The 23,960-nt window shown below is 42.8% G+C and overlaps 1 protein-coding gene across 8 annotated transcripts in view; it reads left to right on the top strand.

Annotated features, from left to right (window-relative positions):
• The window catches only part of IMMP2L (inner mitochondrial membrane peptidase subunit 2), an 837,008-nt gene that overhangs the window by 4,627 nt on the left and 808,421 nt on the right, over positions 1 to 23,960 (top strand). Inside the window, exon 1 of one of the 8 annotated variants that reach the window (XM_077807791.1) lies at positions 22,785 to 22,838. The exons of 2 other annotated variants lie outside the window; for them this stretch is intronic. In XM_077807791.1, the coding sequence (XP_077663917.1) occupies positions 22,806 to 22,838 (33 nt within the window). In that variant the 5' untranslated portion in view covers positions 22,785 to 22,805. Of the gene's footprint in view, positions 1 to 22,784; positions 22,839 to 22,863; positions 22,939 to 23,960 lie in introns of those variants that run through there. 5 more of the 8 variants (XM_077807788.1, XM_077807790.1, XR_013344854.1 and 2 more) reach the window with 5 other exon arrangements.

Genomic DNA, 23,960 nt, shown 5'->3' with positions numbered 1-23,960 from the left:
AAGATCATTGATGGATTGTAGTTTCCTCAGGAAGTCAGTGGTGTCTCGAAGATAGCTGGGAGTGCTGGTAGCGTAGGGCCTGAGGAGGGAGTCTACATAGCCAGACAATCCTGCTGTCAGGGTGCCAATGCCTGAGATGATGGGGCGACCAGGATTTCCAGGTAGAATACCGCTGGTCGGGGTTCTAGTGGTGTGTGTCTATGCGGATTTGTTCTTGGTGCTTTTTCAGGAAGTTTCTTGAGCAGATGGTGTAGTTTCTTTTGGTAACCCTCAGTGGGATCAGAGGGTAATGGCTTGTAGAATTTGGTGTTGGAGAGCTGCCTAGCAGCCTCTTGTTCATATTCCGACCTATTCATGGTAATAACAGCACCTCCTTTGTTAGCCTTTTTGATTATGATGTCAAAGTTGTTTCTGGCATTGTGTTCTGAATGGCTGAGGTTATGGAGCAAGTGATGCTGCTTTACCGCAATTTCAGCCCGTGTACTTTGGTGGAAGTACTCTGTGTCGAAGTCCACTCTGTTGTTTCAACCTTCAGGGGGGACTTCAGGAGGAGTCCACCCAGAATCCTTCTTTTTGTAGTCTTGGTAGGAAGGTCTCTGTTGGTTAGTATGTTGTTCAGAGGTGTATTGGAAATATTCCTTGAGTTGGAGATGCCAAAGATAGGATTCTAGGTCACCATAGAACTGTATTATGTTCGTGGGGGTGGAGGGGCAGAAGGAGAGGCCCCGAGACAGGACAGATTCTTCTGCTGGGCTAAGAGTATAGTTGGATAGATTAACAATATTGCTGGGTGGGTTAAGGGAACCACTGTTTTGGCCCCTTGTGGCATGTAGTAGTTTAGATAGTTTTGTGTCCTTTTTCTTTTGTAGAGAATCAAAGTGTGTGTTGTAAATGGCTTGTCTAGTTTTTGTAAAGTCCAGCCAGGAGGAAGTTTGTGTGGAAGGTTGTTTTGTTATGAGAGTATCCAGTTTTGTTATGAGAGTATCCAGAGCTTATTCTTAATCTTTCCGTGTTTGCTATATAGGATGTTGATCAGGTGGTTCTGCAGTTTCTTTGAGAGTGTGTGGCACAAGCTGTCAGCAAAGTCTATGTGGAGAAACTTTTTAAAAAAGTTCTTTCATGCGGCCCTCATGGCTGCCAGCCGACAATGTTGCTCCATCCTGCTGCTCCTAGGACCCTCCTAGGGGTTGCACTTGTCAATGTGTCATTCATAAAACTTTTGAGGTCTGTGCTCTGGGGGCCATTCACCTCGGGCAGCTCAGCTCCCTGCAAGCGGTTCCCTATCCCTGCTGTTGCTGGCACAGCCGTAGAGGAGGGACCCATGCAGCCATGCGGCTGGCTCTGTCTGCTGCAGGCTCCGCCCCTTGCAGCTCTCATTGGCTGGGGGAGAGGGACAGAGATACCATCACTAGTTGCGGGGCGGAGTCGACCATGGAGGCAGCATCATTAGTTGCTGGGCAGAGTCAGCTGTGGTGGCATGAGGCCAAGGGAGCAAGGGAAAAGGGTGGGAAACAGGCTGGGAGGTGGCGTGACTTGTGAGGCTCCAATGACCTCTCAAGGGGGCATGCTGCCTCCGTTCCCCCTCCCCGAGCACTAACTCCGTGGCCAATGGGATAAGATAAGGTGAAGATAAGAAGAAAGGAATTAGGTTCTTTCTAGCTGTTGGCGCTGCAGGTCTGTGTAATGAAATGGGGCCCTTTATTTACTTTTTTACCCAGTGTCCCATGTAATGTTGGTAGGTTGTGTAGGAGAGGGCCATCTTACCAGGAGCACCAGAGGGCACTGAACCTGATGGGAGCATAATCCCAAACACACAGGGAGGATCAGAACCACCCACTGCCCCATCTCATTAGGATAGTAGCCATGCTTCTCGCCCCCTGCATCTGACCAGTGGGCAGACCATGACTGTGCCTCCTCCTCAGCCGCTTTTGTGCCCAAGGAGGCTCAGCCCAGCAAGGTCCTTCTGTCAGCAGAGCATGTAGTGTGGAAAGTGGAGCATGAGCTGCCTTATGGTAGGATGGTGCTTGGTGGTCACTGAGAGACCAGGTTTCTATTCTTGGCGTTGCCTTTGCCAGTGATGTCTTGTGTGACCTTGGGCAAGGCCTCAGTTCCCCTGTTGTCCCACGAATAATAATACCCTCCCCCCCCCCGTGTCTGTCTGTCTCTCTCTCACACACACACACACACACACACACACTCTGCTTGTAAACAGCCTTACAGAGAGATGTCTCAACCTAAAAAAAGGAAAATTGACGACGGACACGGCCAATTCCAAGATAAGTGGACTGTTGATTACTTTGTCATTGAGTACAGACTGCCTCATGCCTGATCTGCAAAGACAAAGTTGCTGTTTTAAAAGACTACAGTATCAAACGACATTACACAACGAAACATGCAGAGCAATATGATAAATATCAGGGAGAAGAGAGAGAGAAGATGGTCTTACAATTGAAAAAAGAATTAGCAAAGCAGCAGCGGCTTTTTCAGAAGGCGAGAAAAGAGAGTCAGCAGTTTTGGCAAGCTAGGTCATGAGTGAAATGATTGCTAAGTGTGGGAAGCCATTTACTGATGGTGAATTTATTAAACAGTTCTTTCTTAAAGTCGGTGAGATTGTATATCCCAATAGGCTGATATTGCTAAAAACATCTCTCCTATCTCCAAATACAAGTAGCAGAGCGTATTCTTGAGCTCTCTAAAGATATTGGTGGGCAGCTCCTCGAGAAAAGCACAGCTTTCCACGCATATTCAATCTCAATTAATGAGAGTACCGGTTTTGTTGACAGTGTGTAGCTTGCCATATTTGTGAGAGGCGTTGATGAAAACGTTGCAGTAACTGAAGAATTGCTCAGCTTGTCAACAATGTGTGGTAGAACAATGGCCAGTAAAATTTTTCACTGCCTCACAGAAGCACTGGCACAATATGGTCTGCCATGGCACTTGTTAGCAGGCTTGACCCCTGACGAGGCCCCAGCAATCATTGGTCAAAAAGACAGATTGGTGGCACTAGTACAAAGAAAGATGGCCGAGCAAAATGATGAGCAACAAATAGCATTACACTGCATCCTTCACCAACAAGCACTATGCAGTAAATCTTTGAAGTTTGACAATGTCATGTCAGTTGTTGCGAAATGTGTGAATTACATTTGCTCAAGTTGCTTGCAGCACAGACAGTTTTGTGCTTTCTTGGAAGAAATTGAATCTAAATGCAGTGATTTGCTCTGCTTCACTGAGGTGCGCTGGCTAAGCAGGGGTTCTACTTTAAAGAGATTCTTTGAATTGAAAACAGAGGTGAAAAGATTCATGGAAGAAATTAAAATGCCTGTACCACAATTTGAAGATCACAAATGGATGACAGATCTTGCTTTCTTTGTTGACGTAACAAGAGATGAATATGCTAAACCTGAAGCTGCAAGGTCCGGGCCAGCTGGGGACAGCAGTGTATGATGATGTGAGAGCATTCACAACTAAACTAAAATTGTGGAAAAATCAGATTTCTCGGGGGACTCTCACTCATTTCCCAGTATGCAAGTCACTTGTGGAAGAGCTCGGCTCTGAAATACAGTTCAGTGGTTCTGAATACACTACTAAGCTTGACCTGCTTTTACAAGAATTTGATCAGCAGTTTGCAGATGTCAGAAAGCACAAAGAAAGCTTCACTATGTTTGCTAATCCATTTTCTGTTGATGTGAAAACAGCACCATGTGATTTACAAATGGAACTCATTGATATGAAGTGCAACAGATCTTTAAAGATTAAGTTCAGAGAAACCAAGGATGTCACCGAGTTCTTCAGACAGCTACCACCATCTTTCCCAAATCTTTGCAAAACCTTCAGAAAAATCATGTCCTTGTTTGCCAGTACTTACATTTGTGAGAAACTTTTTTCCACAATGAATTTAAACAAGTCAAAATATTGAACACAACTGTCTGATGCACACCTTGCAGCAATCCTGAAGCTTTAACTGTTCAGTCACTGAGGCCAAACATCAACAAAGTGACAGAACTGAAGTGTTGTCAGGTGTCTGGCAAACACTAAAAACTCTCTGGCAGGTGAATAATTGTATAAAGTTGTATAACAGTTTTAGTATTTCTAAGAAATTCCAAATAAAAAATACAGTATAAACTGTTTCTTTTCTGAACACCATCTTTAGTGACATTATTGGCCCCCTGGGAGGATTTGAGGACTGGCACTGGCCCTAAAGTAAATTGAGTTTGAGACCCCTAAATTAGACTTTGAATAAAAGAGACTTGCAAAATAAGATGAGAAGAAACCTCACAGGGATTTTCAGAATAAATTAGCAGAATGATTGATATGAGAGGCTTTGGAATTATCTTTGCTGCTCCAGCTTGCATCCAACATCTGTAATTCTTTAAAACTAAACAACATAACTACTACCATTATGATCAGATTTTCAGTCTTTTAAGTTATTTTACTCAATTTTTAAATGTTCAATCATTTTGCATAATTTTATGTGGTTATTTAAAGAAATTTACAATATTCTGTTGGAGAAATTATTGTATACTGTATACATAGTGTATACAGAAGTGAGAAATATCCAGCTCTGTTAAGCATTGTGCAGTATATGAACAGTTATGAAAAAAAATAAACTCTTCATAGTCAAATTGTCTTTTAATGATGAAACTAGTAACTAGCTACAGAGTATTCCTTTGTTCTGAGCATAATTGGAATTTTGATTTGGGATGTTTGGTGAGGACCCTGGGGTTCATGTGCAAGAGGTTTCAAATGGTTTCTGAAATACCCATATCTCCTAATTTGCCTTTGGTTCAGCAGTGGGTTTTCATCTTAAAAAGTATGTCAGACACCATTGCATTATGAGTTCATTCAGGACCTATTAAGCATAGTGACCATTCTAACTAATGTCTGAAAACTACATTTCCCTACTAACTGATGTTTATAGAGGCTGTTTGGATTCTACCCCTCCCCCACCCCCCAAGTTTTGAAAACTTGGCAGGAACTGATGAGTCTTCAGTTTCTAAGCAATTGCTTCCTTTGTATTGAAGATAAATTTATCAAAATGTGAAGGTCAATTTTCTAAACGCTACAAGAACTAAATTAATTGATAATATATATTTCCATGGGATATGTACTAGGAATTATAATGATTAGATAAATTGAACAATGAAACCTTCCTGTTAATTAGTTATCAAACAGCTTCATTTCAGTCATTGCAGAGTAAATATTCTTGGATGTACAGACATGTATTTCTTTGTTTTACAATTTGTTTATTTTAAAAAAAAAGACTGTGCCATCAGTTGAGGAAAATATAGTCAATTTGAATAGATTGGCATACACGTTAGAGGATCTAAAATATTTGGAAAATTGTGTGGTTCTAACAGTTATATATATTTCCACAAAAAAATGCACAATATTCTGCCATCTGAACCAAAGAGATCAAATACTTCTAACTGGCATCTCACTGATCTGTTGTTTTGATCCTTCAATATGAAGGAGAATATGGCATCTCCCATGTTATGAAGTAGGATAATGTATCTTTTGCTTTGTGAAAGTAGTGCTTGCCGTCCATCTAACACATTTACAAATGAAAAATAACAACAGCGCTTTGCTCTTGCCTTCCTTCTAATGTCAGGAACATAACTTCTGGACACTTTAATTCTCTTATGTGTTTTTCTCCAAAGTTAGTATCATACCTTTCCCAAAGAATATTTACTACTAATTATTAGGCTTGAGCAAGGTACATTTATCCTTCAGTGTCAAGAAATGGATATGGCAACTGGCAAAGCATGCGTCTTGCCATGAATGTCAGATTCAAAATCAATATGGCAGCAAATACCGCTATGTAGAATGCACTGCGGTTGCTATTGCAATCTCATAGTGCCCGCTAATGTTCAAGGATAAAATTAATAAGTCATGGTAAAGGAAATATTTTAAAAAAAAATCAAAATTTGATACAATCGTATGACTTAAGAAACTAATCTGTAGAAACACTGAGTTCCATATTATGACAGTCAATTTGGCATCATTAGCAAATAATGTACAGTAATAATTTGTACCTTGATATCTTGTTGCAAGGTGCATGAAAAATATGTTTTAGTGACTTTATTCTGATTCTGTCTTTGGTCTTGTATATTCCTCAAGTTTATCCCTTGTGAAATGTTGATAAAAATTTAAAAAGCCCAAACTCCTTCTTTACAGAGATTCTGGGAGGACTAGTTAATTTTTGTAAACGCTCTGCAAATGGAAAGTGCCATCTAACTTGGCATACCCTGTTAAAGAAGTATGGACTGAATGAATGGACTGTAAGGTGGATCGAAAGCGGGCTAGATCGTCAGGCTCAATGTATAGTGATCAATGGCTCCATGCCTAGTTGGCAGTCGGTATCAAGTGGAGTTCCCTGGGGCCGGTTTTGTTCAATATTTTCATTAATGATAGAGGATGGCGTGGATTGCACCCTCAGCAAGTTTGCAGATGACACTAAACTGGGAGGAGAGGTAGATACGCTGGAGGGTAGGGATAGGATACAGAAGGACCTAGACAAATTAGAGGATTGGGCCAAAAGAAATCTGATGAGGTTTAACAAGGACAAGTGCAGAGTCCTGCACTTAGGACAGAAGAATCCCATGCACCACTACAGACTAGGGACCGAATGGCTCGGCAGCAGTTCTGCAGAAAAGGACCTAAGGGTTACAGTGGACGAGAAGCTGGATATGAGTCAACAGTGTGCCCTTGTTGTCAAGAAGGCTAACGGCATTTTGGGATGTATACATAGGGGCATTTCCAGCAGATCGAGGGACGTGATCGTTCCCCTCTATTTAACATTGGTAAGGCCTCATCTGGAGTACTGTGTCCAGTTTTGGGCCCCATGCTGCAAGAAGGATGTGGAAAAATTGGAAAGCGTCCAGCGGAGGGCAACAAAAATGATTCGGGGACTGGAACACATGACTTATGAGGAGAGGCTGAGGAAACTGGGATTGTTTAGTCTGCAGAAGAGAAGAATGAGGGGGGGATTTGATAACTGCTTTCAACTACCTGAAAGGGGGTACCAAAGAGGATGGATTTAGACTGTTCTGAGTGGTAGCAGATGACAGAACGAGGAGTAATGATCTCAAGTTGCAGTGGGGGAGGTTTAGGTTGGATATTCGGAAAAACTTTTTCACTCGGAAGGTGGTGAAGCACTGGAATGCGTTACCCAGGGAGGTGGTGGAATCTCCTTCCTTTGAGGTTTTTAAGGTCAGGCTTGACAAAGCCTTGGCTGGGATGATTTAGCTGGGGATTGGTCCTGCTTTGAGCAGGGGGTTGGAGTAGATGACCTCCTGATATTCTGTGATGATCTAACTTAAGCGTCATTCATTGTTTTCTTCCTTTGGTACAATTTTTAAAATAAATGTAACAACATTTACTAAGTTATTAAATTGTCATACACATTGATCCCTGTAGGCCACTTGCACAGGAGAGAGGCTTGCTTTAATATTCTCAAATATTAATTGTCCATAAACCCAGGAGAATTCAGAAACTTCCTGTCCCTCTCACGTTATGTGAAGATTTGTTCCTTGTTGCAAAATGTGCTGGAAAAGTCTGATTCAGAGATTTCCATGTTTTGAGTTGGCAGTCTTTCATTTTCTTTTTAACAAGGATTATTGATGCTTCACGAATATTTACATATTTTTATTTAAGCAAAGGTAAATGGGAAGTATTCACTATTTGGCTTTTGTTTTGTTTTGGATTTGCCTAAATTTGTTCTCAGGAAAGTCTATGTCCAAATTTGGTTGTTACAAACTATAAAAATCACTATTTGCAAGTGTACAGTAGAACATACAAAGGCTTATGCCTTAATTTTGTGAACGTTTCAATTGCATGGAACATACCATCATGGTCCACTGAGCCTTCTGCATTGTTCTGAAGCAGCCAAACAGAACCTTTAGACAGAGACAAAATGGTGGCTGGTTGGCTGCTGTGTTCTCTGCTCATCTTCTTATCAAAATGGCCCAGGAGAAAGTGCACTCTCTGGGAGTCAAATTATGAGTGTAGTCAGTGGGAGTTTTGGTAATAGGACCAAGATTTCACCCCATGAGTTTTAGATTAACCTCTTCTGCTGACTGGTGTTAAAGTGCACAGAACTATTATAGCCCTTATTATTGAGCAAGGCTTCATGCTCTTCCTCTAGGAGGAAGGCAAGTATCAGCTTCATCTCTTTTTACAGAAGGCATAACTGAGTGGTTGCACAAGATCCTTTCTAACAGAAGTAGGCTTAGAGCTCAGTTCTCTATGGATATGTCTACACTGCCGTTAGACATCTGCAGCTGGCCCATGGCAACTGACTCTGGTTAAGGGGCTTGTAGTGGGGTAGTCACCTGCTGCAGACCAGAAAGGGTTAAAACCAGCCTGGGAAAGGGCTTCCCCTGGAGAATGAGAAGCAAAGGCTGATTGGAAAGGCAGCCACAGCTGGGGCCACTCCCCAGTTAGGTTGTAGCTGGCCCTATAAAAGGCCAGTGAGCGAAGCTTAAGACACTCTCTCTCTAGCTTTTGAGAGGGAAGGACCTGACTGCCTGGGAGCTGAGCAGGGACCTGGGGGAAAGGCAAGAGGGGCTGGGGAGCTCCAGGCTGCAGGGCCTTGTGTGGAGCCTAAACCAGGTTCTGGGGCAGCCCGGGGCTAGGCAGAGGCAGCAGGTGCTACACCCTTCCCCCTTCCCGCCCCGCCAAAGATGAGTGGCCATTACATGCTGCAGTAGGCCCCAGTGAGCGGGGGCTAAATGATTGGCAGTAGGCACTGAGGCAAGGTGGGATTAGGGGGTTGGCGGTTCCCTGGGGAGGGGAGACCCAGAGGCTGAGGGGGTACTGCTGGGGCAGAACCCCCAGACAAAGCGGCACCGGGGTCCGGAAAGGACACGGGGGCCAGCAGCGGCGACGACATTGGCCTGCAGAGGGTGCTCCGGAGCTGGAAAACTAGCTAATTTGCAGACAGCCATCAGGAGGCACCCCAGGGGTGAGTCATGCATCATTACAGGGCTGTTTATGGTTTTCGCTGTTTATGGGGCTGTTTATGTGGTGGTGTTGTTGGGCCTGAGACCGCAGCCTGAGCTCTGGGACCCTCCCACCTCAAAGGGTCTTAGGGCCCGGGCTCCAGCCGAAGTCTGAACATCTATACGGCAACTAAATAGCCCCTTAGCCTGAGTCCTACAAGCCAGAGTCAGCTGGTGTGGGCCAGCTGTGGGATTTGAATTGCAGTGTAGACGTACCATTATAGGGAACGCCTAAGTTTCATCAACTTAGGCACACTGCCACAACCAGTTTGTGGGCAGTGAAACCTACTGGTTAGAGCCAGAGTCTGCATTCATGAGACAGGAGTCAAGAATTGGCTGGGTCAGGATATTGGGAAGTCAGAACCACAAGGTAAAAAAAGGTAAAAGTTTTTTCTTTGTGAGATTAGACCAGGGGTCAGCAACCTATGGCACGCATGCCAATTTCTAATGGCAGTCTGCTGGGGACAGCAGTGTGCAATTAAAAATCCTGCCCGGCCCACTCTTTTCCGCCCCCGCCCACTGCTCTCTCCTTCCAGGGCAGGCAAGCTTCCCCCTCCCCGCCTCCTCCCCCAGTGTGCTGGCTTCCTGCCCCTCCTCCTCTCCCTCCCTGCGGCCGATCAGCTGACGGCTACTGAGGGGAGAGGGAAAAGTGGAGCCGCAGCGCGCTCGCTCGCTTTCTCTGCTCCGGCAACGTTGGGGAAGGGGGTGGAATCGGCATATCCCCTCCAGCCCCCTGCCGTGAGCCACTCAGGGCAGGGGACTGGGAACACCCCCACGACCCCAGTCCATACCCACAGCCCTCTGCCCTGACCCTGAACCCCCCATACTCCACAGCCCTCTGCCCTCACCCCTGCACCCCCCCTCACACCCTAGCCCTGTGCCCTGATCCCTGCACCCCCCCCACAACCCCAGCCCTGACTCTGGCACACACCCCCCCACTACCCGGCACTCCCCGCCTGTCTCCTGCACCCTCCTCACACACTCCGAGCCCCCTGCCCTGACTCCTGCACCCCCCTTATTCCCACCCTGAGCACCAAACGGGAGCTCCTGCACACCCCCCCCCCCAGCCCTCTGCCCTGATCCCCACACGCCCTGGCCCTGACTCCGGCACCCCCCCACATACCCAGCCCCCCCCCACCGCGTGCCCTGACTCTTCCACCGCCACATCCACATCCCCACCCCCACCCTGAGTACCAAATGGGAGCTCCTGCACACACACACCGACATTCTCACCTGCACCCCTTGCACCAAATGGGAGCTGCCCAGGTAAGCGCTCTACACCCAAACCTCCTGCCCCAACCCTGAGCCCTGTCCCCCGTTCTAGGTCCTGGCCAGACCCTGCACCCCAACCTGCTCCTTCGCCCCCAGCCTTGTTCTCAGTGCACTCCCACACTCATCTCAGTGCAGAGAGAGGAAGAGAATGAGCCAGAACCAGGGAGAAAGTAGGAACCTACTCTATGTGGACAGGGCCGGGACCCCAGACTGGCAGCGGGCTGAGCGGGGCCAGCAGCCGGGAGCCAGCAGATGGAACCCCAGACCGGTAGCGGGCTGAGCTGCTCAGCCCACTGCTGGTCTGGGGTCCCGGCCACCAGGCCTGCTCAGCCCGCTGCCGGTCTGGGGTTCTGGCTGCCGGTCTGGGGTTCTAGCTGCTGGCCCCTTGCCAGCTGGGGTCCCGGCTGCAGGCCCCGCTCAGCCCACTGCTGGCCTAGGTGAATGGAACCCCAGGCCAGCAGCGGGCTGGCGGTGTAAGATCAGCATTTTAATTTAATTTTAAATGAAGCTTCTTAAACATTTTGAAAACCTTGTTTACATACAACAATAGTTTAGTTATATAATGTATAGACTTATAGAGAGAGACCTTCTAAAAAATGTTAAAATGTAGTATTGGCACGTGAAACCTTAAAGTGAATAAATGAAGACTCAGCACACCACTTCTAAAAGGTTGCCGACCCCTGGATTAGACCATATTGAGTCCTTAAGGTGGCTGGTGACTTCTGTTTGCTGCACCAGTGAATGTTTATAATGTTCCATAGATGGACTTTAAGAATTCTGCTGAAACAATTTCAGGGCTAGCTGCACCTTGAATCCCTCTCTGGTGCTTCTAAATGCACCTCCTGTCAGGTGTTAGGCCTATAGCCTTAACCTATCTTTGGGAGAATCATGGGATTCCATCTAGAAGAGACTTGGTCTCCGGCTATAGCGCCCTGTGTACCAACTGTGATTTTCCCAGCAGAACCAGCTGGGCTTGGTACTTGCAAGACCTCCCTCTGGGAGCTGTGATCAGGAGTTAATACAGTGACCAGGTAGCTTTCTTTTAAAAAAAGTGTTGTTCAATCTTAGCAGTAAGAACACAGAAAGGGATTTAAAAACAACTAAACAGTGTATGCTCCTGACTATTTTACCTGAGGTTTACCATCCCCTGAAAGCTTAGGAAGGCCCAGCTGCTTCAGACCCACTCCACAGGGCCTGCATGTGTTACTCTGCCCCTTGTGAGTAGCTTATTGACAGCTGCTCTTGTCCCTTTGCCCCATCAACTTACTTTTTGACAGTATCAAGTCCACTCCCAGCATTGGCAAAACAGCTGTGTAACTTTGGGTTGGAACCAAAAAGTCGTATTTTCACAGCTGGAAGCCCAGGTATTATTTCTTAACCTTCTGACCCATTTACTAGGAGGTGTTTTATCTGAACCCATCGTGTTGTGTTCCTGCTTGTTTCCTGATAGCCCTGTTGTTAAACTAAGCTAACGCATGCAGTAAAATAACCCCGTATTATTATACAGTAAACATTCCCATAAGCCAGTCACACACAGTACTCATACATTAATACAGAGCAGTATTCCTGAATTATTCTGTATCAGCATCATGCCCTGCACATGTGCCATTAGATAAATTGGTATGGTAGAAGAATAGTAGGGGGAAAACTATAGGAGGAAAAAGATTAATAGGCCTCCTTTTGGAACTAGAAAACACTCCCAAATGAAAACTTATGTAGAACTAATATATAGTGACAAAGTTCCGAGCCTTTAATTGTGGGTCCCTCACTTCCTGGTGGATCCAGGGGCCTCAGAAACTCACTAAGGCCCCAATGTGACCTTCCTTTCACAGTGTAGTGGCAAGAGTCACAGCCTATTGAGTTACTTTCATCACAGGCCAGTATGGGAGATGGAAAGGGGAAATACCCCACAGTTTTTGTTGCTCCATAGAGCTCAGTAGGCACAGTTCGGCCTCCTGAATGGACCAAGTCTTCCTTCCCCTCTCAAGGGGATCTCTGTAGAGCAGTGGTTCCCAAACTTGTTCTGCCACTTGTGCAGGGAAAGCCCCCGGCAGGCCGAGCTGGTTTGTTTACCTGCCATGTCCACAGGTTTGGCCGATCGCAGCTCCCAGTGGCCGTGGTTCGCTGCTCCAGGCCAATGGGAGCCACTGGAAGCAGCGGCCAGTAGTCCCTCGGCCTGCCTATATATATAGCTTCTGTGTGCCTCAGATATGCACCTTCTCATAAATGAGACAATAATTGTTAAATCTGTATGCATGCACCTACACCAGTGGTGGGCAACCTGTGGCCTGTGGGTGTCACGCAGCCCATCAGGGTAATCCCCTGGTCGGCCGCCGGACAGTTTGTTTCCATTTGCCTGGCTGCCCGCAGCTCCCAGTGGCCACGGATTGTCGTTCCCAGCCAATGGGAGCTGTGGGTGGCGGGGCAAATGTAAACAAACTGTCTGGCAACCCACCAGCAGATTACCATGACAGGCCACAGGTTGCCCACCACTGACCTGCACAATGCAAAATATTGAAGATGCTTGTGGTCAGACTACATGATCATAGTTGTCCCTTGTGGCCTTAAAGCGCCTATGAAAGATGACAAAAAAGGCACAAGGATGTAAAGAGGCCACACAATTTTTCTTTTAAGGTAACTGGTTAACAATTAGCTTTATCTCATTCATTACAGCTGCTAGAATAGCAATTAACTAGTTTTGCAAGTTGGACCAGTCATACTTAAAGCAGAAAACTTCTGTTTTCCACTTGATTTTATATTTCACAGCATGTAGCAAAACCAAGCTCACTTTCTTTTCTGTTGTACTTTTGTATTTTGAAATCTTTCCCTGTTTTCCTTGCAAATCACATAGATGTGGATGCTTCCACAGTGACATTGACACGCATAAAATTATTTTTCTTCTGATAAACTGACCAAAAACCAGACATTTAATTGGTTTGTGGAGATAAGGTTGTAGCCAATGATTTTAGTTTATTATTCATTTATTGTGTGATTATAATTAACTAACATGTAATGTCATATATAATCGTATGTTACACAGAGTTAAATTGTAGGATTATAGAAGTATGAAATTGATCATTAGTTAGATATCTGATGCATGAGTATTCCTTCTAAGTACGTGGGGATGAAATGCAAGGCCAGCAGGCAGAAAGATTTTAGCTTAGCCATACTAGGCCTTGGAGCTAAGAAATGCTTGACATAAGGAAGTGACCAAAGAATAACCTGATGCCCTAAGATTACGGGAAGAGATGTATCAATGGGTGATACTGCGGAAAAATTAACAGTAAAAGTAATTACAAGATACCCGGTAATCACATTTTTCTAACACATACCCTAACTGCAAAGTGCACCAAGTGCAGAAATGCTAATCGGGTATAGTCAGAATTACATTATAAAAGAGGGTACCCAGAGTGGGAATATTGAGCTCCCTATAGGAAACTCCAGCAGGAACCATCCGTCTACTGATGATCAAACCATGAGAGACCCATCAGACCCTAACACTACTGTTAAGGATGTGAGTATATTTATATTTGTAACTTGTGCATAGGTATGTAGAGAATTTCTATGTGCTTGGGTATTCATAACTTTAATTGTAACTTTAATAAAACTTGTAAAGGAGATTAAACCTTCTACTTGTGAATATATGTGGTCGTCACTACCCTTGGTCCTTGTGTTCCTAGAGACTCTAAGTCTATGTCTACACTTGCAGAGTTTTTTCGCTGACAGTTTTGTCGGTGCCAGGAAAGTGCTAAAAGAAAAATACTGGTTTGTGTTCACAGGCATCAGAGCGTGTTTACATATGCAGCACTTGCACAGCGGATGAGAGAAGTGCACTATGGTAGCTATCCCATTATGCACTGCTCAGGATACAAAGCAAATCATTATTGTGGCAGGGGTGGATATAAGTGTGTGACAGCCGCCAGAAGCAACCAGTCCTGAGGCAGAAGGAGAGGGAGACCCTGACCTCAGTCCCCGCCTCCCTCCCTGATTCTGCGCAGCACATTCTGTCTGCCTACCTCTGTTTGTATTGTGGGAGGCAGCCGGAGCATTCCACAATAATGATTTGTTTTGTGTCCTGGAGCAGTGACAGCACCGGCTGTCAGAAAGGAGCTAAAGGGGAGGGGGGGCGCATACGTGCAGGCAGGACTGCTGAGTTTTAAAGAGTAGCCACTCCCGCTCTGCATTGTGGGACAGCTCCAGAGGGCAATTAGACCTGTAAAAGCAACCAAGAGTCTTCACTGGCACATCAGCGCAAAAGCATCATTGCAAAAAGACTCTCGTTGGGGTGGTTTTATTTTTGCGCTGAAACTCAGTAGTTTCAGCGCAAAATATGGATTTCCAGTGAAGATGCTAGCATAGTTTTTGCATAAAAATCTGACTTTTTGTGCTAAAACTGGCAAGTGTAGACCTACTCTCCTACTTGCTTTAGATTTAGATGAACTTTCACTCTGTTAAGCTTGAAACTGTTACTCCCAGAGCCGAACCCGCGGTGGTGTAATACCACATTACCTTGTAGCCTTTTATTTAAAGTGAATTTTGTAATGTAAATATAGTCACTTGTTTTTGACCTAAACTAGTTATTTAAGTGGAGAAGAGAGGAAGAAACAGATTGTTTAAAATAAACTGATATAATTTTTGGTTTTGTAGTTGTTTCACGTGTAGGCTGTGATTGCTTGCCTCTTCTCCCCCAGATGTTTTCTTGTAAAAGAACATCGGGGTCATTTTCTTTTCTTTGTGGATGACTGCTAACACTGTGTTTTTACTGCTATACTTCCCATTGCACTTCTGAGAGTAATTTTTAAGTGCTTATATTTGCAAATATATTGTAACTTGGGGCTTTCTGCATATTACTTGATGGGATTCTGCAGGCTGCTTGATAAACAGTGTCTTCTAATGTGCAGGCAAGCGTAGGGAATCAAAATAACATTTATATGTAGAGAGCAATCTAAATAGCATCTCTGTTCCATATGTTGTAGTACCCACTAGAGGCTCATTATAATCTTGGACCTTTTGTGCACCACACACTTCAGTCCAGATAATGCTGTGCTCCATCTGCCCTAATCTCTGAGTTGCACAATGTGAACTTCTTTGTACTTTGACCTGTTATGTACCAACACTTGATCCTTGCTATTCTGTGCAGTGTTGTGATTTTAAACAAGTTTTCTGTACTAAATCTCGAGTTAGCAAGGTTGCTGTTTTATGATGATCAGTTGTCTATTACTTGTTTTTACATTTTTTAAAAAAAAAGACTAATTTGTAAACACTGTGAAAAGGGCACACATTTCCAGGTTATTTCTGTCTACCCTTGCTATTCAATAATTGTTCCTGCAGCAGCATTTTCATGTGCTATGACTTGTTAATATATACAAGGTGCTTCTGGCTGGTTATCGATCCAGAATATGTGCTGTGTTGGTTGAATTGTTTGAAGTCCTCTAATTTATTTACTCCCCCCCCCACCCCCCAAGGAATGACTCTTTGGAAGGGTAAATACCTAGCCTGTTCCATTGACACACTAGCCACATTTAGGCTAGTTCCCTGCTGGCATAAAATCTACAATTATTTGTGTGCTTCAGGAGCTACATAAACTCTTCTTTATGTATTTCGGGAAGCAGAAGAACTTTCCAGTGTGAAATTTTGAAATCAAAGTATCACAGAAGGCTATTAGATTTTAAACTCTTCTAAAACTTTTGTTTTATTCACTAATATTAATCACTTCTTGTGACTATTTATATGGAGAGATTTTTAACCAGAATGTATTTTCTTATTGTCCTGAAGTTTTTTTCTGTGAAATTTAATAGAAACCCAAACTGCTCAAACCCATTATCACTTAATGATAATGATAATGTTGTGAAACATCATAAATCTAATCTTTCTATAAGTATTTTGATACGCTATCTTTTGTTGTTGAATTTTTATGTTAAGAAGTTGTTTTGTGCATTAGACTTGCAAAATATCTGTTTAATATGGAAACTGAACTATCTTTCATTGCTCTTAGAGTAAAAAGCCTAGTAAATTTCTATAAGCTGTGCAAATAGTGTCCAAATAGTTATGATTAGAGTTCGTTGGGAACCAGAAATTCCATTCTGTGGGAAATTCCTATATATATAATATATATAAAATAAAAATTCTGAAAATTGTCAGTTTGGGACCAATGAAACATTTAGTCTTGAGTAATGGTTTTAAATTCATATACAGGGTGGATTTGATTTAAATCACTAGTCAGGAAGACTTGATTTAATCATGGATTTCTACATAAAAGTGCATTCTTGTTGGTTGTTATAACCTTAATACATATTCTTCACAACTCAGATAGATGTTGGTTTCATTTTTAGAAGGTACACACTATACATTTTTAAAGTGATTTACTTTGAAAATTTTTCAGATTAGTTTTACAGCTATGCCAGAAAATGAATGATGGTTTGGTTATTTCGTTTACTAAAGGTAATTGAAGCAGATATTGAATATGAAGTCATTGGGAGGTGAACTATCTCCAATTCAACAGGTTAATGATTAGTATTTGGAGAATTTTCTTGCCATGCTGTATTAGGAAGAGAACATCACCAGACAGACATCTAAATTATTATTTAACTAAAACAACATTATGTATTCTGGATTTTTTTCTTCAACAGCAAACATGTAATATTTTAGCAAAACAAGCATATGCATTTTTTAATTTAGTTAAACATCCAAGTTTTTTAAAATCAGGTTTGTTTTTGTTAAAATTGTTTTTAACTAAAAGAGTTAAATACATTTTTTTTTCTAAAAAATATTTCAACTCAACTATGTCAGCCAGGTCATCATGAGAAACTTAAAATATTGGCTTCTCCAGCTAACTCAGTCGTCTTCACCTTCATTTTCCTGTGTGTTCATAATCTGGAAAAGAAAAACAAGCTTTCCTGCTTTTTCAGGTCCCAAACGATTTTTCAATTTGGAATGAATTAGTTCAAAGGAACAAAATATTCTTTCTACACCGGCAGAAGAAGCTACTACTGTTAAAAGTGAGATTACCACTTCAACAGTCTTGTGGATCCAAGTGCTTAAGTGATATCCACCAGTTCACTGTTGTGACTTTCTTTAAAACATCATCAGCAAACATATATTTCTTGAATAGTTCACCCTTAGCTCTGAAGTTTATTATAGTTGGCATTATGGAGGGAGGATTGCTGTCTGGTTGCTGGATGTACATGTACATGTCCATGTCATAGCCAGCTCCTTTTCTTCAGCAGTTAAGGTTTGATCCTGTACTGAGTATTGAGAATATTTGCAAGAAAATGAGCTGGGAATAGTGCTTGTCCCATTGGTTTTATTTTTTTTAATGCTTGTAATTTAACTCTGTCATTGCATATTTTTCTTTTTAAGATCTCACTCAGTTTCTTCCAAATTTCAACAGCGTCCTCAATAAAACAGCTATTTCAAGGCTACAGAAATAGGCTTCAGGGTACTCAGAATCTGTTCAACATTTCTCTTAAGCCTAATGTTGAGAACTTTGGCTGTGACAGTGCCATCTATTTTTTTCATGATTTTTTTCACAAACTGTCATCAGATTAGGCCAGTTCTTGATATAGTGCTCAAAACAATCCACTAATGAATTCCATCGCGTGTCTTGTGGGAGAGTTAGCTTGGTTACTCCCATTTTTTCAGAGCAGCTGCTTCAAAGTGGTTGTTATGGAAATATTTTGCAATTTCAACAACATTAGCCTTTATTTCTGGAACACTGAAGTCTTTGGCTAGGAGGTTCATCAAATGAGTACTGCAACTGTATGTTAGCTTCGGACTCTCTTCTAAATAATTTCTTCTCATCTTGGATACATTGGCAGCATTGTCTGTGACCAAGCTGCGTACTAGACATTTGAATTTCCCCCCCAGTTTGTTATAGCTTTTACTGCTGCTACTTGTAAGTATTCTGCTGTGTGTGCATTTCCTGATGTATCAATTGTTTCTGTAAGGAAGACATTCCCTTCTTCTGTTGTCACACAAGCACGTACAACAGGATCATTGTGGACATTGCTCCACCCATCAAGACTCAAGTTAATAATTTTACCCTCTAGACCTCTTGCACACTGCTCAATTCCTCTTTTTATACACTTTATCCAGTAATTTGCCTGCGACATCTGCTCTGTTGGGTGGACTGTATCCTAGTCTTAATGACTGAACCATGTTAATGAAGTATGCGTTCTCAATTATACAGAAAGGAGAGTTTGTTGCATAAACAAACTGGGCAATATTTTCATCAATTACCTAGTTTTGTAATCTGATGGTTCTTATGGCAAATTTATCTATGGCTGTTTCTGGATGATAGAGATTTTTTTTTTTTTGCTACAGGTGATATACTGTGGCTATATATGATGTGACTGAAACACTAACATTGGCAGGTAACTCTGAAACTATAGAAAATGATGGTGATCTTGAAGGTGGATGGTGTTCAGAATCCTGTATGTTGAGGATGGATTCTCCTAAACAAAATAAGTCAGTGCAGTTATTTAATTATTATTACCATACCGCTCATTTAGTATTACTCATTGCATGCACTGACATTCAGTACTACTTTAAAGGTGAAATCATAAAAGGAAGATCTGCCTATTTCAGCTATTTATTTTTTATCACAGCTGCATCTAAAATGATAGTACCATTGAGTAACAACTATATTTTTTGCTCAAACATGAGAATTGAAGAATAGTCCAGAAGGAAGACAGGCAGTCCTTAAGAAAGAAGTATGAAATAAAAAAGTTTATCAATCTGAAGATCCTGCATGTTGAGACATGTTCCTTCCATCATATTCAACACAGCTTTCTCCTGAGAAGAAACACTTCTCATGATGTTGTTTCGTACAGGCAAGCAGGCCTTGCATTTCTTTTTTGCACTGTTTGCATTTTGCATGCATGCCTCTTACCCACAGGTAGAGGAACTTCATTAAAATATTCCCAAACTGTGTCTCTTTTATGGCATGCTGCCATTATAGGTTTTCCGTTCTAGTGAGAGATCTCAAATCAATGAAGGCTACACTCAGAAAGACCTCAAGACTTCTGGAATATGCTGCTCAAACAGTTTTACTTTTGTTTCTACTGCCTATCCCTCCCTTCTCACATTTATCTCCAGACTTCTTTTCCTTGTCCTGATGTATTCTGCCCCCAACAGTCTTCTGTTCATTGAACTTTTTGAAACTTTGCACTTTTAGAGAGAGGTAAGGGATTGACTCTGTGTACACAAATTTGCAGAGGACAGTAGGGTTGTGGTCTGTTATTTCTCACCTCTATATATTATTTATTTATTTTAAAACATTTTTGCTTTTAACAAGCATGTTATCTCTGGAGAGACAAATCCACAGTTTGAGAACTGCAAAACTAAGCATCTCTGGTGGTATCTTCTAGACTGAGCACTAAGTCCCATTGGGTAGATTAACCTAAATCGATTCAGAAGCCCCTGGAACCCCATAAGATTGGAGTCCCTAATCCATGAACTCTTGGAACTCATTTACAAAATTTTTCTTCAACATTATATGAATATATTGCCTCCTACTATAGAATTAGAATTTCGAATTCCTATTCGATGATGAGATATCTTTGAGCTATAATGTATCTTATCTAAAACTATCTTTAGATAGATTTTTCCTCAAAAAGCATTTTATCAAAAAAATCTGATTTAAATTAAAAAAATCCTGTTTTTTATTTAAATTGATTTTTATCCACCCTAGAGTTCTCTTATAGTGCCTGCTCCTAAAACTCCATATTCATTTTCACCTTGATTCACAAGTCCAAACTTAAAATTCTGTACTGTTTGTACTCCTACTGTGAAAGTTATCGATCTGCTCACATATACTCTTAGTTGCTGTCCATATGCAACTAACATATACTCTTAGTTGTTCTGGGCAAGGGCTTGATGTAAGATGCCCTGCTGCTCCCATTCCGTTAATATTACAGGTCCTACAGAAAATCTGTCAGGACAGAACTCTAATCATCCTTATTGCTCCCAACTGGCTGAGACAGTTCTGGTTTATGGATCTGCTGAAGCTCTCAGCTTGGCCACTTATTAAAAATCTGCCCATTTCCAGACCTTCTAACGCAAAACAAGGATACTTTTGAGCATCCCAGTCTGGAATTGCAGCTCAAAGCCTGGTATTTGGATGAATATTGGACATAGAGTGCTAATGTTCCAGAATGGTGCAATCCATTCTCAATCAAAGGAGGAAAGTCTACTAGGAGATGTTATTCAGTAAGATGGAGGCGTTTCCTCTTAACTTGCGTTGCTGAGCCCATCTTCAGAATCCTGCTGGGTCCCTGCTGTGCTGGAATATTTATTTACCCTTAAGTCTTTGAGTCTCTCAAAGTTTGAGTCTCTCTTTAGTTCTCTTCAGGTTCACTTAGTAGCAATCAGTGCTTTTCATTCTCCAGTGGATAACTGCATGATCTCCATTCACCCTGCTACAGCTACATTTTTAAAGGGCATGAGCACTTTGTAGCACCTTTCCAGCATTAGTAAATTGAGGTCCCATTGGGGCATGAGCTTTCATTCTTTTGTTTCTCACTAAATCTCCTTTCAAAGCTCAGGCCACAGAGCATGTGGCTAATCTGTTTATGAAAGTGGCCTTTCTCATTGCCATAACATCAGCCAGAAAAGTCAGTGAGTTGGGGCACTCATTGTGGACCTGCCATATACTACCTTCCATAAAGAGAAGGTCTTGCTATGGCACCACTCAAAGTTTATCCATAAAGTAGTTTTAAGTTTAATATGATGAATCAAACCATCCACTTGCTAATATTTTTTCCTAAACTGCATACCTCTGATGAAGAGAGGATGCGTCATTCTCTGGACATCTGAAGGGCATTGGATTTTTCTCTATGAAGAACAAGAATTAGTAGGCACCTAAACTGTTAGTTTCTGTAACAGAGAGCTCAAGAGGTCAGGATATATCTTGATATATATAAAGTGCAGAGACTTTCAAAATGTATATCTGGCTGTATTATCCGCTACTACCAACCAGCTCATATCTTTCCCTTGCAGGGGGTGAGTGATTATTCCACCAGAGCACAGACAATCTCTACTTCATCTCTGAGAGACGTATTGCTACTAGAGATATGTAGGCAGCTACCTGGTGCTCCTTGTTCACCTTCATGAGACATTATGCTTTGGTTAAGTCTTCTACTGCAGATACAGCTGTGGGAATAGCAGTACTTTAGTCAGCTATCACTTCTGTATTATTGCACCCACCTCCTGTTCGACCACTGCTTGTTAATCTCCCATGTGTGGAATACACATAGAGACCATCACTTGTAGAAGGAATGGAGGTTACTTACTTGTAACTGGAGGTTCTTTGAGATGGGTGATCTGTATCTGTACTGCACTACCTGCACTCCATCCTCTTTCTCTGGATTTGTAATAAGAGTAGGAATTGGAAAGTCATCAGTACACACTGTCCTTTCTACCCTCTGGAGCACAAGGAGAGCTACGGTGCACATGTGGACCAACAGACGCTGCTTGCAAGAAAATTTCAGATTCAGGAGCATGGTGCTCATGTGTGGAATACAGCTAGGGACCAAACATCTTGGAAAAACTTCCAATTACAGGTAAGTAACCTCCATTTACATATAAAACAAAATCATAGCATGCTTTTTAGAGACTAAACTTGACTAACAGGTTAACCTCCAGTCTAAAGAAGTTTATCTCACCCAAAGTTCTCTCCAGCATTAATCCTGGGGAAATTCTGCACCACTGCGCAATGCAGAATTTGCACAGAATTAATGTTCTACATAGAATTTCATTTTCCCCTGCAGAATTGGTGCTGCAGAACTGCTGGCTGACACTAGGGGCCACTGGACCCAGCAGAGACCAACTTTCCAGTTCGTAAATACAGGACACTGCCAAAGGGGAGTGAGAGGGGGAGCTGGAGGGTTCTGGGGAGCTGGAGGGTTCTGGGCAGCTGCAGTTCCCAGCACATCCTGAAGGAAGGAGGAGGCATGCAGCAAACTCCATACAAGCCCGGGACCCAGCATCGGACTTTTTCTCTCTTGATCCCTGGGCTCTGAAGGGTAGGGGAGTGTGGTTGTCTGGGCTGGAGTGGCACCTTGCGGCTAGGCTCTGGGGATAAGAGGTGTGGGTGTTTGGACTGGGGGGTTCTGAGAGCAGGGAGTGTGAGTGTTTGGGCTGGTGAGGGTGCCCTGTGGCTGGGCTCGGGGGGGGGGGGGAAGAGGGGTGTGGGGGTCAGAGCCTGAAGCGGCAGAGTTTTCCTCCAAGATGTGCCCAGCTGACAAATGATACACCAAGACAGAGGTGCCCAGCAAAAGCATAATAGAGAAACAGGAACTGGGTTGTCGTAGGGGTTTCTTTATCCCCGTGCACGTAGGGGAATCTTTTTTGTATTGTATTGTTATGGACTTGCTCACAGATATTTTGAAATAAATTACCCAAATAATTGAAACGGGTATGGTTATATAGTGTTATTTTGACAAATAAAAGATGCAGAACTTTAAATTTTTTTGGTGCAGAATTCCTCCGGGAGTATCAGCATTTCCAGTGAAGCCTGGTTGAGATCACACTTTCATGAAGAAAATTTGCTGTCCATTTACTTCCTGGGTGAGGGATACTGGGATGTCGTCTTTGTCTTCCAAATATAGAAGAGCAAACCTTTAATGTGCACCTCAAGATATGGTTCTCTCCTTCCACCGTTTTTCTTGTTAGTTTCTTTCTGAAGTTCTCACAGTCTTCTTGTTTTCATTCAGTTCAGACAAGTGATAAGAGACCTGTTGTGAACAAGGTGACTCAAGTTACATGTAAACAGATAGATGGATACGCATCTCTTGTCTGACAGAAAATCTGTTTTTCACCTATACTGGTGACCAACACCCAGACACAAACTTTAACAACATATTTTCAGCGTATATGCATAACTCCTTATGCAGCATCAATATATGTGTTTCTCAATGATATTGATGACCAGTGTGACACCAATTTTCATTTAAGAGATCAGATGACATGCTTTTTGTGAGCTAGAATGTACTTACCAGACTCAGGACATTTCTGTAACCCAGTGGTGGGCAACGTGTGGCCCGTGGGGTGCACGGAGTCCATCAGGGTAATCCTCTGGCGGGCTACAAGTTGGTTTGTTTATATTGACCGTCCACAGTCATGGCTGCCTGCAGCTCCCATTGGCTAGGAACGGCAAATTGCGGCCTGCCAGTGGATTACCCTGACGGGCTGCCTGCGGGCTGCAGGTTGCCCACCACTGTGTAACCCTTCTGCATCCTCTTTCTACTTAGCTTTAAGGTTCTTGAGTCATAGTATGTTTGGCATGTACTGGGAGGAAGTGAGCAGAGTGCCCTGCAGGACTCCTAAGCTTGTAAGGCACTATTGTGGTGGGGAAATTATGCTTTATGGTGTGATTTAGGGAGCAAGGAACCCAATAGAGTTTAGGGGTATGTCTAGAGACAATGGGCTTGTCTAAATTGGGATGAAAAATGTATCCACATTTTAAAACACTAGTAAGTTGTATTTTAATGTATTAGTTGGACAAGATAAATGCTAGTGGCAGCATAGTCTGCAACTCAGCAACTTTAATGTGTGTTAAAGTCTGCACTGCCTTATCCACATTAGAGTTTTAAAATGTGATAACGGGTTAGTAACAGCCTACGAACAATACATCTTTAAATTCTAAACTAGGAATTTGTCTTGACTATCTCCATGTTTCCCCAGGCTCCT

The sequence above is a fragment of the Eretmochelys imbricata genome, chromosome 1, assembly GCF_965152235.1.
Source record: "Eretmochelys imbricata isolate rEreImb1 chromosome 1, rEreImb1.hap1, whole genome shotgun sequence".
NCBI lineage: Eukaryota > Metazoa > Chordata > Testudines > Cheloniidae > Eretmochelys > Eretmochelys imbricata.
The sequence above is the reverse complement of the archived record's forward strand: the minus strand, read 5'-3'. Positions and strand labels throughout refer to the sequence as shown.